The sequence below is a fragment of the Heterocephalus glaber genome, unplaced genomic scaffold, assembly GCF_053883595.1.
Source record: "Heterocephalus glaber isolate CG9 unplaced genomic scaffold, H.glaber_assembly_v1.0 deba00000122, whole genome shotgun sequence".
In the NCBI taxonomy this organism is placed as follows: Eukaryota; Metazoa; Chordata; class Mammalia; order Rodentia; family Bathyergidae; genus Heterocephalus; species Heterocephalus glaber.
Genome location: NW_028258138.1, coordinates 82,374,504 through 82,391,272, shown reverse-complemented (window position 1 = coordinate 82,391,272; position 16,769 = coordinate 82,374,504). Strand labels below are relative to the sequence as shown.

The 16,769-nt window shown below is 45.8% G+C and overlaps 1 protein-coding gene across 7 annotated transcripts in view; it reads right to left on the bottom strand.

Moving 5' to 3' along the window:
- The window catches only part of Atosa (atos homolog A), an 81,309-nt gene that overhangs the window by 14,830 nt on the left and 49,710 nt on the right, over positions 1 to 16,769 (bottom strand). For all 7 annotated transcript variants that reach the window (XR_015438777.1, XM_021260971.2, XM_087180436.1 and 4 more), the window contains 4 exons: positions 6,189 to 6,373; positions 4,822 to 5,024; positions 4,415 to 4,540; positions 1,798 to 3,634 (listed from right to left, as the gene is read on the bottom strand). Coding sequence is in view for 6 of the 7 variants with exons in the window: in XM_021260971.2 (XP_021116630.1) it covers positions 1,798 to 3,634; positions 4,415 to 4,540; positions 4,822 to 5,024; positions 6,189 to 6,373 (2,351 nt within the window). In the remaining variant the exon portion in view is untranslated. The remainder of the gene's footprint in view (positions 1 to 1,797; positions 3,635 to 4,414; positions 4,541 to 4,821; positions 5,025 to 6,188; positions 6,374 to 16,769) is intronic.

Genomic DNA, 16,769 nt, shown 5'->3' with positions numbered 1-16,769 from the left:
ATTCATAAAATACATGAATAAAGATAAAAATTAGAAGAAACTGACCTGGGGACGTGCGGCTTCCTCAGCGCCCGAGCATGGGCAGCCAGGGCCCTGCTGGCCTCGGGCCTCTGCAGACAGCGTCAGAGTGCAGTGCCATCTGGGCAGGGAGAGGCCGGGCGGTGGCACAGGGCGCGCATGAGAGCCTGTGAGTGCATGGCACGCACTCTATGGGCGAGCTTAAGAGCTGTGAAAACCTAATCACAGTGGCCTGGAAACCATCAAGGTGAGATTAGGCCTCCTTATGGGGTACCAGCAAGGATTACAAAAATACCAACATTCTGTTTCTTTCTTTCCTTTATTTTTCTTTCTTTACTTTTTTGAGATGGGGATCTTACCATGCTGCCCAGGCTGGGCTTGAACTCTCAATCCTCCTGCCTCAGCCTCCCAAGTAGCTGGCTCAGTGGCGTGCACCATTGCATCTGGCAAACAGACTAACATTTGTAAGGCCGGGGCAGGTCTCTGAGATGCCTGGGGTTTTAGGGAAGTCTCTCTCTCGGGAGGACACGAAGGCTTACAGAACGTTTGGTCACCTCCCCAACTCTGAGGCAGGTGGGGAGACTGCTCAGTACCGTGCTCAGCGCTACACTCTGAGACACAGGCTTCCCAAGTGGGCGAGGCATGAGCAGACCGGCTGCAGCATGGCACGGTACCGCACAGGGGGCAGTGGGGTGCTGCCAAAGCCCCAGGAAGCTCCTGGGAGTTCCTTCTGCCTCCTGCTTACTCTCTGCCAACTTCTGTAACAGAATAAACAGAAGCGCAGCGGGACGGATTCGCATGCACCACGGAGTACACAGGCCGATGTCTGTCTGGGCTCTGCGAAGGTGGGAGGAAGAGCCCCAGTGGGTTCCAGGCAGGAGATGGGGTGGCTGGGGGCCAGTTCAGCCTCGAAGGACCTGCACAGGCCACTCCTGTGCCTGCTATTCTGATCCCCGTTTCCTGGTGTGCATCTTAGCTGTCCCATGGTGAAATACCAGAAAAACGCAGCACTAAGCAGTGACGCCACTGACGGCGAGCTACAGCAGCCACACAGCATCAGAGTCCCTCTATCCACACCAAACGGCATTCATTCGTTCTCCTGAGTCCACAGACTGAACACTAAAAACCCAGTGCTTCCAGCAGATGACAAAGTAACAGTCCTTCCAGGCTAGGGGGAGGGGAAGACCTAAGTAATAGACCTAATGGAATTAAAAAATTACTGCCACTGGGCCAGGGATTTAGCTCAGTGGTTCCGCCACCTGTCTCACAAGCGCAAGGTCCCAAGTTTGATCACTGGTACCAAAACAAAAAAAAATACTGCCATAATAGCTGTTTAAAAATAAAAGGTACCATTTATTGATTGATTATGGTATTGGGGTTGAACCCAGGACCTTCACACTGAGCTACACTCTGGGCCCTTATTTTATTATTTTGAGACGTCTCACTAAGTCGCTAAGTTGCCCAGGCTGGGTTCAAACAGGACCCTCCTGCCTCAGCCTTGAAGGTGCTGGGATCACGGGCAAATGCCAACACGGCCGGCTAGCCATTCCGTAGTTTTTAAACCACATGACCTTTGTTCCTTCTGTTTATCTAGCTTCTGTTGTAAGAGGAGGCCTTATTTGCCAGGATGCTAACAGCTCAGTGGGTCTTGGGTATCAGACCATGGGTTCTGTGGGTGATGGGCGTGTGGGCCTTTAAACCTATACCGTGTGTGGACACAATTTAAACCATCATAAACAACTGAGACGGTTCATATTTGAAATGCTAGATGTTACCTACCAATATCTTTGTATTTTTCAGTTGATCACAAGTAGACAAACAGTCTTTTATACTCTTTCTCTGAGAACAGTTTCGAGATTTTTCAGCCACTGAATCTTTCTTGTCCTCATTTTTTAATTGGTCTGATTTTTTGCATTTGAAACCTTCGTTATCTTTACTGAGATAATTCTCTATGCTATTAACTTGAGTGTTTTGCTCATATGTCTTCAGCTTTTTTGAGTCTTTATTTGAGCAATTATTTTCATACCTGTTCAAATATTCAGGCATTTCCAACGTATTAACTTTCATATTTGAGTCAATTTTTTTTGAGTTATTAAACTGGAGATTATCGAAAGATTTGGGATTACAGTGGTCACTGTTTATTATTTTCCCTTTACACTTATTCACGAAGATCTTGTTATCAATATTGTTGCAATCTGAATACTGTTTCTCAATTCCAGTGCTGCCTTCTTGCTTCTTCAATTGTGACTCCTCGAGTGTATTTTCCAATCTGCTGATCAAGCCTACGTCACTGTCACTGCACTGGGACACATGTGAGGAAGCCAACAGAGCAGTGGCTCTGTCCTGTGTCTCTGGACACCCGCTCTGGACACTGTCACAGGGACTGTGCTGGTGCCGAGTCTGCACTTGGGGTTCCATGGAGGACTTTTCTCTACTGCTGCATCTGAAAGAACTACAAGCCTTGTCAGGTAGTAAGCTTTTCCCATCAGCGCTGTCTCCCAACAAGGATGGTTTTGAAGGAGGAAGGGAAGCAGAGCCACCATTCCCGTTCTTCCACAAGTGCTTGTCATCACAGGAATTCCAGAACACTTTGGAAGGAAGGCTGCTGGGGTCGTGCAGATGGAAGGCGGGCTGGGGAGCGCGGGGTGCTGCAGGGTCAATGTGCTCCAGGTGGTGTGCGATCCTGGCAATCACGTCCTGCCGCTCCTGCAGTAAGGAGCCTATCAGAGGGCTCGCCTCTCCAGCACCATGGTGAGGGTGCAGACCACCAGAGATGCGAGGCTCGCTTCTCAGAGGGTCCGGTTTCCCTCGAGTTTTTGCCTCACTAGTGTCTTCTGTGGGAGTGAACTCTGGACCACCAAAAGAAATAGAGAATGCATCTTTACATTTTCTCACATCGTCCCTCTCGTGTGAAGCCTGGCACAGTTTTGGATGCAGGGCACTGGACTCTTGAGTGGCGAATGGGTGTGTGGAAACATGGGAAGTGCTTGGGTCACAATGAATCAGGTGCTGAGCAATTCTCGCAATGACTTCTTGTCGATCCTGGATTAAGGAGTTTATCAGAGGGTTTGTCTCACCAGCTGGCTGCCTGGAGCTCTGGTGGCTGGAGACACCAGAATCCACCACTGAAACTGATTTCCAAGTTCTCATGGACGTTTCATGTGGCTTCATATCTCCTAAGCCACTTGAGCCCAGAAGACTGGCCCGAGATGTACCATAAGGGGACTTCCTGCCCGAGGCCAGATGGGGCCCACCGTTTCTGGTGGCTGCAGTGTGCTCAGGAGCAGGGCCGCTTCTCACATGTGGCACACTCTCTGGCCCCGCGGTCCACGCCTGTCTGCTGCACAGGCGCTGCGAGCCGTTTGCACTGTACTGCTCTGCTTCAGTGGGACTGCAGTGCTGACGGGCTTTTCGCTCGTGCTCTTGAATCCTGTCCTCATAAAGGCCAAGATTCGTGTGAATGCTACAGCTCAGGACTGGGTAATTAGACTGTCGGGGCAGGGACTGAACGCTGACTTTCAAGGCCATACTGTGAGAAACGATGGGGACAGGAAACACGTGCTCGACTGGAGTCTGGGGGAAGCGCCACTGCAGGTCTGCCTCAGCGGCACTGATCCTAGGGGCCAACAGAGAAGTACAGAATCAGCGGACTGTCGGTGCGACCTTCACCATCGTGCTCAGCTGTCTGCTCGGGTTTACTCAGCCCCTTCACCTTGCACGCAACTATGGTAAAGCCACTGCAGGTGAGGGCTACACCACACCATACTCTGAAGAGATGATCATCAGGCCTTAAAGCTCACTATTAGAATTTTAAAATATTTGTCAAAACAGAAAGAAAAAAGGACTTCCTATTTACTAATGAATACATGGGCTAAGTTAATTTATTATGCAAGATGATTAAGGGAAACTATCTCGTGTCCACTTGCCTAAAGAGACAGTTAGTTGTTTGGCAGCCCCTGTGTGTGTGTGCACACACGACTGCATGCATGTCTTTAAAAATGGGCTCTCACTATGTTGCCCTGTTGGCCTCGAACTCCTCACTGAATGTTCTCCTTGTGCCTCGGCCCTGAGCAGCTGGGCCTACAGACATGAGTCACAGTGCCAGCTCTGTTTACTACAACCGTGGTGACACAAGTTCAGAAGCCCAGAAAGTTTCCACTTTGTAATGGCAGCATTAAATCCATTCTTGGATCTCTAAAGTAAGCTTAAAAGTTCTCTGAATATTATTCTGTAAGAAATTTAACCCAACCAGGAAAATTCATACTGAGTCAGTCTAAACTTCTTTAACTTGTTTCAAGAAAAACTTCATTAAATGTGATTCACTTGTATTTAGACATGAAGGGATGAACAATACAGGCAAATGTGGCATGCGCTGCCTTGCTCGCCCGAGACATACCTGTACAAGATGTTTCGTGGGGCAGCACCGTGAGAGACACTCAGCCAAGCACTTAACTGGGAAAAGAACACGAACGAGCGCACAGCCAGCAGGAGAGTCTTCTCCTCAACGAACCGACCGCCATTCCTAAGGGAAGTAGCAGCGTGTAGTCCAAAGTCAGCACATGCAGAGAGTGAATTTTAGGAAGAGAGAAGATGAAATAAACCTTGGATGCATATTTTCAAGAGCACAGAAATGCACTCATATCACCTGATGTCACCATTACCTAATAGAAGTGCCAAACACCTCAACTTTGCTACACTAAATACAGGGATTTAAAGACAAGCTACATCAGTAAAATGGTTTGGGGGGAGCAATGGAAGAGTCGCTTTACTAGGAGCAACATGACACTGAGGTGGAGCACTCACTGCCGAGGCACTGGCTCCAGGATCCATCTCTCCAGCAGCAGGGCATCCTGCTTGACGGCAGGGTCGTTCAGGTTGGTCCCTTCAGTGCTGGGGCTGTCGTCACTGTAGCAGCAGTCCGGGAGCAGCATCACCTCCACCATGACCGGGAGGTTGCTCTTCCACAGAAGAGTGACCTCAGACCTGGTGCGTCTGGCTTGGCGACACTTAGGAGAGAATAAACACGGAAAAATGTCTCCATAACCCACCTAGTTTTGTTCCAACTTGAAAGCACTATGGTAAGGCAGTTATCAGTACAGCAAATGAGTTATTTAACAGAGTTTGCTCAGGCTTGGCTATTAGGCTTTCTCATTACAGAATATATTCATGGTAGTAAGCTCTAGAGTACAGGGATTAGCATTATTTATAAATTAACTTATTTTTTATCATTCATGTCTTTATTTATGAGTATTGTAATGCTTTGTTTGTTTTTTTTGGTACCGAGAATCGAACTCAGGACCTTGCGCTTGTGAGGCAGGCATGGCGCCACTGAGCTAAATTCCCAGCTCTTATGAATGAATGACAAGTTCTCCAGTCACTAAATTGCCTAGACTGGGCTGGAATTTGTGATCCTCCTGCCTCAGCCTCCCGGAGTACTAGGATTACAGACTGTGCCATGAGGCCCAGGTGGAGTATTTGATGCACATTTTCTTGGGGAGGGTATCTTTGCTCTATCTTGTAGAGAAAGAGCTGCCACATACTATGTCTGACAGTTTCAGAGTTGGTCCCATCTTGCCTAGTTTTTCATTTCATTATCATTTCATGGGAAAGATTAATTCTTAAATCGGAATACTAAATTATCAAAGACGAATTTTTATTAAATCCTCAAAATAGGCAAGATGTTTTAAAGTTTAAAAATTTGGACTACATTTGAGAAATTAGTAACTGGGAAAAAGAATTCTTAAGGCAAATTATACTCTACCTACCAAAATATTTTAGCAGTATTTTTAAAAAGCATTAATAATGAAAGTATAGTCCAATTTAACAAAAAATGAGGGAAATTCATTAATATGGGGAAGATAATGATAACATCAATTTACTAAATCAACACCGCCACCAAGTGGAGGAGCCAGGCTGAGACTCTAAAATAAGGACAATTAAAAATCACGAGAGCAAGCCAGTCAGCCCAAGAGCAGGAGAGGCGGGGCCGGCACCTGCTCCCACTGAGCAGCGAGCCTCCGTGCCTGCCTAAGAGCCAATTTTCTGTTTAAATCTGAGTGTTAGAACTGATTTCCTCGAGGCTACGACCGAATGTGAACCGGTTTACGTGAAAGGCAGAACCCCAACCAGTGCCCACAGGCGGTGCTGGAAGGCGCTGGCCTGCCGCTCACCTGGGCCAGCTTGTCGCTGCACTCATGTCGGGTGGCAGCTGGGAGGCAGGACTGTGCTGGGGGGCAATGGGGGCTCTCTGTGCGGCCCTTCACAGAGCATTCTGGTGTCCGTCCTTCTGTTATTAGCAAGGCCAGAGAGACCAGGAACTCCTCTGCATCGTACTCAAAATACTCATCCAGAGTATCTGGTGGAAAAGGAGAAGGAAGAACACGTCAGGTTCGAATCGATCGGTGCTGCCAAGCTCCTGGCCCCACAGTAAGCCCACTCCAACAGGGAGGCCCCTGCTATGAGCCCATCTCACATCACGTCTGCAGCCAGGGGAGTCGCTACTGAGAGTGAAAAGGGAGGAAAAGCGACAACATCAAAGTGCAACGAACCCTCAATTCACAAAGTATGCAGAATTACATGAAATGATACGTAATTCCAAATTCTACTTGAACAGAACTGGTTAAAATGAGGCCATAAAATTGTTGTTTTTATCTAAACTGCAGTTTGTTTACTTAAGATTTACGAATATATTTATTATCCTTATAAGTAATTATATTTTTAAAAATCAGGTTCAAGGGTTTTTTTTAGTACAAAATATCACTCACAGCCAGAAGGCGAAACTGAATTATTACGTCGTGTTTTCAGCTAAGGTGTTTTATTGCTATTATTACAGGAGAGGGGAAAACGAAGCTCCACTGTGTGCTTCTCATTGTCCTCCTGCTGGGCTGAAGGTGTGACGCGGACCCTCAAGGCACAGGGGCTTCTCTGCCGCTGCCACTCGGGGACCAGCTTCAGAGAAGGCCACGGTGAGCTCGCACGAGGAGGAGGCCGACCCCGAGACAAGGCGCTGACATTTGGTTAGGACACAGTTCCGAACAACGTACCCTATCCTGTTGTCACTTAACTGTGATCATTTAAAACTTCCTCAGAAATGCTCTAATTTTAAAAATTGTGAACCTGGCACACAAGTTGAACACTCACACACAAATGTGCACACAGAACTTAATTTGCTGGCCAGTTTTGGAGAAATTCTTGTCTCTGTCACTTACACAACACTCCCAGTGCCCGCTCTGTGCACGCAGAAGCAGGACACTGGCCTGGAGGGCAGTCACCCTTGCCCCCTGCTCCGCCCCGCCCCAGGTCCCAGGACGATCTCAGGGACAGACAGGCGCAGGCTGGAAGAGTGCGTGCAGCAGGAGCAGGGAACTCCTGTGGGAGACACCTGCTCCCAGCCTCAGGAGCAAGCTCTACTGAACAAGGGCTTAAGACCTTTTAGGAAAATTTCTCTAACATGATTGTCTGCAGCACATGCAGCAGCTGCTGGCATGTGGTAGTATCTTACATCATGGAGTGCCCAGGTTCCCAGCCCCTGCCTCTGGCACAGAGCAAGCTCGCATGTGAACCCACACAGCTGGCTCCAGGGTCTGCAGCCCCCCGCCAGTCAGGTGTCTTCCACCGTGCTATGAAAGCTGTTTCCACATAGCTTATGACTTTGAAAGAGAAATGTAAACAACATGTTTGAATAATTTTAATAATTCATCTTGGTATATGGTTTTCTAGAAATGTGTCAATGGGGGGGTAGTGAGTCTAAATTCTCCTCCAGAACTAAAATTAGGTCACAAACCGAGGCTCTCCTGGGACTCCTGAAATAAACCATGGCACTTTCTCCAGATTGAGGCTGAAGACACACACAAGAGGACCGCTTCAGCCTTCCCGGTGGGCTTGCAAGGCAAGCCCAGGCTTGGCAGGGGCAGGCTCCCAAGAGACTCTGGGCTCAGCCTGTCCCCTCCGCGAGCACAGCTGACCCTTGAGGGCTGAGAGTTACGGTAGAGCAGCAGCTCATCTTCGAATGGTGAATGATGCAAGATGTCAGCCAGTCCAAGGAAGGCCCACAGCCTAAGTAATATCTTTTGGGTATGCTCTACTATTTAAAAAATCTTCAGATATTATTTGGATTACAAATAATATATACCTTGATTGTTGGGGGTGAGGTGGAACTATTCCCAAGTCTGACAATTCAGCATTTTACAAATGCCTACAATGACAATATAGGCAAATAGGATGAAATTTACCTTTATGGAGAAGAAATATGACCATATAATGGATTTGTCTTTTTTTTTTTTTTTCTTTTTTGGTACCGGGGATCGAACTCGGGTCCTTGCGCTTGCGAGGCAGGCGGTGGAACCACTGAGCCAAATCCCCGGCCCTGTATTTTTTTTTTTTAAACTTGGGATTTTCCTTCTTTATTATCACTTAAATTCCTAAGAAAAAAGAATCTATAGCATCATCTTTCATGGTTGTATTCAAATATTTGTGTATTTCCAAAGAGGAATATTTCTTACTCTGTCTCCATTTTGCTGCTTCATGGGATATCAATGAAAGCGCTAATGAAATAGCCCTTTTGGTCCAAAAGTCTGAATCTTATTTGAGTGTCAGGAAGAAGAACTTTTATGGAAATCTGCAGTGTGTGTGAACAGCCTGTTAAATCCTGTCTACATGATGCTGTACCCAGGAAAGAGATGGGCACATTCAGCCACTGGCTGGATCTCAAGGTGTAGACATCTGGGTTTGACTGATGCCCTGACCTTCCCACCCAGTACAGCACTGTGATGTCTTGGTTTTCTCTAGACCCTGTTCTAAGTGTCTAGGGTGGTCTATAGTAGGTTTAAGAAAGAAGAACTTTAATTTCTTTTTCTAGTGACATCATGATCTTGATTTTTTTCCTTACATTTTTCACAACTCAAGTATTTTTAATTACTTTTTTCTTTAGTTATAAAATTAAAATGATTTTTATGAATTAAAACTGTGGCTGGTATCCATATTGTGTCCTTAGGCTGATAAAACTCTGAGTACCCAGTATGTGGAATTTTTGGAAGTTTTAGCCAATTAACTGGCTAAGTTACAAAAACTTTGAGCAAGGTAATACAACCACTATAAGAAAATATGTGTATCTTTTTCTCAATTAGGAAAAATGCAACCATTGATCCAGCGACTTCTACTCAAACCTCTTATAAAGTTACCAGCTGTGACGCCTCTCTTCATCTCATGGAAATGGCCGGACTTTAGGTAACTGCTGCCGGTAACGGGCTCACCTGTAACATATAACCTTTGGCCCTTCCCTCAGTCTCACTTAAAACTGTACACCACAGCTTGGGATGACAGCAGTGGCAGCATTTACCTAGTCATAAGCAAATACAAGTATGTAAAATTGAGAAATAATGATTTAATGTATATGACTTTAATAGTAATTTCCCTATTATTAATTCAAATAAGTGACTCAACCTGGGATCATCTGCACTATAATCAACAACATCATGCAATGTTGTACTTCCCAGTATTGATGAATGTTGTAAACAATAAAGCTGGCAGTTTATAGTAAAACAAAAGAAATAATATATACCTAATTTATATAAAAGTACCACTGAGGTCAGGTGTGGTGGTGTGAATCTGTGATCTCAGCACTCTGGGAGGCTGAAGCAGGAGTACTGCAAGCTTTAGCCTAAGCTGGGCAATTTGATAACTTAGCTAGACCCTGTCTAAGTAAAAAGGCTCTGGGTTCAAGCCCCAGTACTGAAAAACAAAGAAACAAACAGCAACTGCAACAACAAAAGAGCCACTGAATACTAACTTTACATTATTTTTAAAACTACAGATGTTATTTGGATTAAAATGTGAATTTATACAAAAGCACCATTAAAGTAATCGCAAGTTTACATCACTGTGATTTTCTTCAGCACCCCAACTAAAGCATGTTACAGCTGGAGGCGCCCTGGTCTGACTCTCTCTTGTCCTCACAGGTGACTGTCTAGGGACCTCTGCTCAGAGCGCCTGTCAGTGGGGCTGTGGCCCGGCTGCTGCGCAGAGACAGCCGGTGGGGCCCCAAGTCATTCACACGCTGCGGCCAAGGCAGGTGGCTTCCAGTGTAATTTCATTATTCATGGTGCCCAAGGCTCCAGCATCGATGCACCATGAGGGTAAAGCCCAGGGAGCCCGAGCTCTAGCTTTAGTCAGTTCCTCCAGTTCATCATGCCAACCTCAATGAAGTTAAAACGCTTATACACTCTCCGGCTGGCAGACAAGGCAGCTAAACCCAAGTTTAATGTGCTGCGGTGCCTGCTGGTCTGGAGAGGCAGCACGGGCTTGCTCAGAGGGCAGCGGTGTGGAGCTTCCCCAGCAGGTGGCCTGTCCTTGGCTCGCCACCTCCTGGGTCCCTCTGTGAAGCCAGAGCACCACTGCCTGACGGAGCCTCGAGAGACCATGCAGGCCCAAGCTCTCCCTGTCCCCATGTCCAGGGCACAGCCCAGCTTCCCTCTAACAATGTGGTTGTGCTCACCGACCTGGACAGAGCCAAGGATCCCAAGGGGGCACTGACTCACACGGAGCACGGCCCTTCCAGGGCCCGACCCAGGGCTCCGTGCTTAGCGAGCGCAGCTGGCTTGGGCTGGTACTCAGCCCGAGGCAGGGCCCACCCAGGAACTGAGCCCTGGCCAAGGGCTGCCGAGAGAATGGGGCAGCAAACACAGAAGCAAACAGTGAGACGCTGAGCGGGAGTGGACCATTTCCTACCAGTGAATGCCTTAAGAACCTTGACTAAGAGCTGCATGTATTCACAATTACAGAAACACCTGTCAAAAACAACAAAGATTTAAGCCAGGCATGGTGGTGTCCATCTTCAATCCCAGCTACTGCTACTCAGAAGGCATAGGGGCAAGAGCATCATCCCCTGAGGCCAGGAGGGTGAGGCCCAGCCGGGGTGACACAGGCAGACCCCATCCCTAGAATCAGTAAGTTAGTGTGTGTGTATTCTGGACGTGGCTGGGTCCCTGCGAAATTCGAATGCTGAAATGCCAACCCCAAGCATGACCGTACCATGACAGTACTTCAGGAGGCCAGGACAGCCACGTGAGCCAGGAGTGAGAAGAGGCCGACCCAGGGCTCCAGCCTTCAGCACTGGGAGAAAATCAATTTCTAAAACACTCAAACTATGGCAATTTATGATGGCCCAAGTAGACTAACTAAAGAAAATAAAACTTTTTAAAAATGTGATTTCAAAAATTTAAGGAAGTTTTTTCTAATTAAAAAGTAACACATTTACTGAGCAATTTATAAAATTCAGAGAATAAAGACAAAAGTAAAATAGCTCCAAGTCTCTACACAGAGACACCTAGAGCTAACCACCAGCTGTCTTGTACTTGCTTGGCTGTGGGCTGAGCAGGGCCTGCACTCAGGGTTGGTGGCTTCCCCTCTGGCCCTGAGAGGTCTCAGGAAGCTGGTGCTACAGAGCCAGAGCGCAAGCAGGGGGCCCGAGACCCTGAGGTGGCCGCGCAGTAGCCACGCATGCCAAGCCTGGCTCCACACAATCCCCGGGACAGGACTGACAAGCAGAGCTGGAGGTGCAGCTACCGCAGCAAGGAACCGGGGGGACAGTGGGTCCGTGCATTGGGAAGGGCTGGAGGTGGAGCTCTGCTACATCCTTGTGGAGTCCCAGGGCAGGAAAGGTAAGACCCCTGAGACAGGGCAGCAGGCCTGAGGGAGGGGACGAAGGCTCTGGCCTCCACAGCGCCACAAGAGAGCTCAGAGAAATTAAAAGGGAAGCCTAAAAAATAAAAATAAATAAATACAAGGCAAGCAAAAAATGAAAACTACATTTTTGAGGGACATTTTAATAGCTAACAATGAAGAGCCTGTTAAACAGGAAATATATTTATACATATATACACATAAATAATAATTTCAGTAAAAGAATATACATTTTTAAATAAAAGACTCGGCAGAAATTTAAAAAGAACTGTCCATTTAAAAAGTCATCTATACATTGAATCTGGGCTCTGGAAGCCAGAGCCCAAACAGCCAGGGTTTCCCATCGCTACAACACAGCGAAGCTGCAGGGCCCTGGATGTGCACAGGCTGGGAGCAGGCAGGAAGGATGGCGAAGAGCCCAGGCCCGAGCCCTGGATGCATGCAGCTTACCCTCGCTGCGAGCTAAAACGTATAAGCGTCTCTTGGAATTTGGGACATTGCCTTTTAACAGTTTATAAGCAACTGAGAGAAGTCTGTCACGTTGCTTTGTAGTCTTATATTTTAAGATGCTTATCTAAATGCAAAATAATATTTTTTTTCATCTTTTAAATGGTAAAGAATAATCAAGACTTTTCACTTAATTATTTTGGGGAAGTCACTAAATTTTCTTCCTCCTCAATGGTAGCCTGCAATCATCGAGTCCAGTAGTTTTTGTTTTGTGGGGTACTGAGGATTAAACCCAGCAGCACTCTACCACTGAGCTACATCCCGAGCCCTTTTTATTTTTTATTTCGAGAAAGGGTCGCACAAGGTTGCCAAGGCTAGCCTTGAACTTGGGATCTTCCTGCCTCAGCCTCCCAAGAAGCTGGGATTACAGGTGTGCAGCATCTTGCCTCCTCAGCAGTTCCCAAGACTCTCCAAAGATCCTTGGAACAGAACCTAGAAGCTTTTTTCAGTATTTGTAAAAAGCTATGAGATACCACATCTGTATTAAGGCTGAAAGGGAAATAAATGGTTTATGTGAAAATAAAGCCTCACACCCCCCAGCTTTTCCTGTGGTCTCCCATTCTGGCCGGATGCATGACAACTGCACACCTCACCGCACAGCGTGACATCTGGTGGATGCACACAGCGTGCGGCCATCAGCTCGGGTGCTGATGCCCCTCGGACGCTGATGCCCCTTGGACATCCATCCTCTCTCTGCACTACCAGAGAGCTCAGCCCTCCCGTCTTCATTTAACTGTCTAGTTTTCAATACCATCAGCAGTCTTTTAAAAATGTGAAATTCAGGACTGGGAATTTAGCTCAGTGGTTCTGCCAACTGCCTCGAAAGCGCAAGGTCCTGAGTTCAATCCCCGGTAACAAAACAAACAAAAAATGTGAAATTCAGTTTGTGAGTCCACGATTCTCTTAGATTTGAATCCGGAACCCTTCTGGCTGCCACACAGTTGGCTCCTGGCCTCAGCGTCCTATGTTGGGGGGGACAGCCCAGGGCATTGATGTGTGGCCTCCCTGACACAGCGAGTCAGCACATGGCTGGCCATCACCCCCACTGCACTGTTCTCACTCTGACACAGGTGTCTCTCTGCCTACCCTGTTCCCATGCCACAAGCACATGCTCTGGTGCTAAGCCATGCTCCCACGTTCCAAACACTGCCCCTGCCACTCTCCACGACCTAAGTGAGCACTGCATGTGCGGGGGGGTACTAAGGATTGAACCCCAGGCCTCACACTGAGCTGCATTCTCTGGATGGGGCTGGAGGAGGAGGGGGGAGAGGGAGGGAGGGAGGGGGGGGGGGGAGGGAGGGAGGGGGGAGGGAGGGAGGGAGGGGGGAGGGAGGGAGGGGGGGAGGGGGGGAGGGAGAGAGAGAGGGAGGGACTGAGACTTAACTGACTGCCAGCACTGTGACTTATCCTTATGCCTCCAAAAGTGCAATACACCTCCAAAGCCTCTAGCAGGAAGTGACTTAAACACTAGTAATCGTCAGGCTTAAAGTGATAAAAAGTTCAAATTTATTAAAAAGTACTTCTGAATAATATAACATTTGACTAAAATTTGATCATTATGTCCTTAGAGAACAAACTAAACAAACTCTCATACCAGGACTAGAGTTTGCCATCCTTTGGATGCCTTGTTTAAGAATTTATCCAGGGTGTTAAATGTTTGAATAAAGATTTTGAAATACAAATTAGCAATGGCAGAAGTTATCTGTTAATTACCTACGTAACTACTGCATAAGTCTTGTATGGAATACCAGGGCAATATGAAACACAGAATGCTACTATGTGGAAGTACTCTAGGATGACAACTTTCAGGAACTTGTCAGGAAAAATAGCTGAGTTTTGATAAATGAGAAGAGTGTAGTCATCAGAATAGTTGCATAGTTAAAACTTTCATATCAACCAGTAAAACACCTGAAAGCAGACTTTACTGAAGTAAAGAATATGACTAGCTGTTGGGAGCAATGCTACATAATTCTAGGGGAAAATCATTTGGTTAGCCTAGTTCTCTTGCCTACAGCCCAGCTACAGAATAACTCCAGTTTGGCCTCCGGTCACAACTGAGACTTCAGTGATCCAGTAATGCTGTGATTCTCCAGGACAAGAAACATCCTGGGAGAACAAACATCTGCTCAATTCCTCGTTGTTCTTGGACTGTTAACATCTTGTTTGCCCGAGATGTACTGAACTCTCTGCAAGCCTTCTGTTACACCTTGTTTATCCCGATGTGAACTATTGAACTCTCCGCAAGTCATTTGTTACATTTGTTTCTCCCGATGTACTGAATTCTCTGCAAGTCATTTGTTACGAGGTACTGAATAAAAGGTGTGGTAAGCTGGGGGCTTTTGTCTTTGCCGCCCAGAGCAGCACTGATCAGATCCAAAGCTCAGCTTCTTCTCAGTCTCATTTTTCTACCTTTCCTGCAATTCGCCGTGTGCTGCCGTGGCTCGCAGGAGACCAGGACTCACTGCAGAGGTTCTGGTAACGTGCCCTTCCCCTGTCCCCTACAACTAGTAACTGGGAAATATGAACAATTCAACAGATACATCTTGGTATTTTGAGGGCTTAACTTATTGCAGAAGTAGAGTTTAATTTGGGGGCATATGAAAAGAGTACTTTTATACAAAAAATGTTTCATGTCTAGACAAATATAGACTGTTAGATTTACCTACTATTTACACATTTTAGAAGAAATAAATATTTGATGTAAATACAAGATTGAAGAAAACAATCTTGTGGATTTTCACAGGCTGTGAAGGACAGATAACTATGATAACCTCCGAAGGAGTATACCTACTTTGATTATCTCTCCCCTATTCTTTGATGAACCTAGCAGCCAAGGTGATTATTTTCAAATGTAAATTTGATGATTCCCCCCCCCCCCCCGCTTAAAATCCTTCACTATATTTAGGATGAAATTTAAACTTCTCCCCCTAGCTTCACTCTCCCGTTGATCTAATCCCAACTGCTGTTCCAAAGGACATCTCCTGTTACTCTCAGCTTAAACACCCTCACGGACCCCTCCTCATGTGGTCGTTTGTGCGACACAGCACTGGGCTTTAATGTTTTCATATTAACTGGCTCCGGTTCTCCCCTGCTACCACTTTAATGTAAGCTGTGAGTCACAGAGTGCAGGACGAGCACCTGCCCGTGGCAGCTTCCTAACTAACATTTGTTGCATAAATGAAGTCTAAGTACCTGCTTGCTGGTTATGTTAACTGAGAGTCCTTTGTTTTGTTGTTGTTTTTGGCATAACCTTTAATTTTTAACAGATGTCTCCACTCACATACAGCTACATTTTTCATGTTATCAATGTTATTCTAGTTCTGACCCAACTTAAATGTTTGTATCTAAAAGGGGAAAAAAAGTGTCCCAACTCAATTAAGTCTTAATTTCTTAATGCCAGAACCAGTATGGTATCACCTCTGTGTCAACACAAATGCCTGACTTAAGTCACACCAAACTATGACCTACTTTAAGAGATAATAAGTGTTACAAAAAGTAATGACTCTAATTAAAATAGAAGACACTAGATAATGCTTTTATCTACACGTTCAAATTTTTTTTTCTTAAACAGAGTTCTTTATTTTTTTCTGTTTTAGGTAGAAAGTTATTGGTTTATTTTTTAAAACCCATTATATATACCCATGATAAAAATAATAAAACTTCGTATTCTAGTTTTTAAAATGGTAACTATTGAGGTACAATCTTATCTAACACCAATGTCTAAGTTTTCTTGTTTGGACTGTTTCATACCCTCAAGTATAGATTCCACATAAGTCTTTTTGGTCATTCCCATTAGAATACCTTCAGGCCCAGTAGTAAGCTGATGAATAATTTGAAACATCTGGAAACATTCTTCTAACGTTCTTTTCTTTCCTTTGTCAATCATAGTCATCTGATTTTTGATGAAAAGATTTGGCTTCTTGGCTATTAATTTCTTCATGGTATTTGAACTAATGGATCCATTAAAGTGGGCATGAAGTTCCACTTTGGGCAATTCCAAGTAAAAGTCTGTCATCCATGGCTGCTGCTGTTCTGCCTCCAGGATTTCAGGAAAAAGTGGTCCTTTTCCACTCCTATATTTCAGTAAATTCTGTGTTCCTGGATTTTCTTCAGATTGCTTCCACACATTTTCATAAGATTGGTTGTATATATAGTTCTGGGTTCAATTTCACACTCTTTTGAGTCAGAGAAACTCTACCAGTGAGTTATCTTTTTTTTCTGTTCCTTCAACCTCCTCTCGTCTGGTTTCCCCCAAGGACACAACACACATGGCAGTATGTATTTGCTTCCACCTCTTAGAGATTTCTCAGCTCCGAGGGCCTATTCCCCTCATACTGAAAGGCTTGTAGAAAAGTGACAACCCGTACTCCCCTCACACGTTGTCATTCAATCCTTCTGGGAAAATATCTGGACAATCAAAGAAAAGACACTTGCAGATGATTCTGAGTACCAGAAACACTGTTCAATCCTGCTCTGCGAGGCACGCTCCACCAGAAGTCTACACGTTCAAATTTTTAGTTAATAGAAGTTTAATACCACTCAAGTAGCCATAATTTATTTACAAT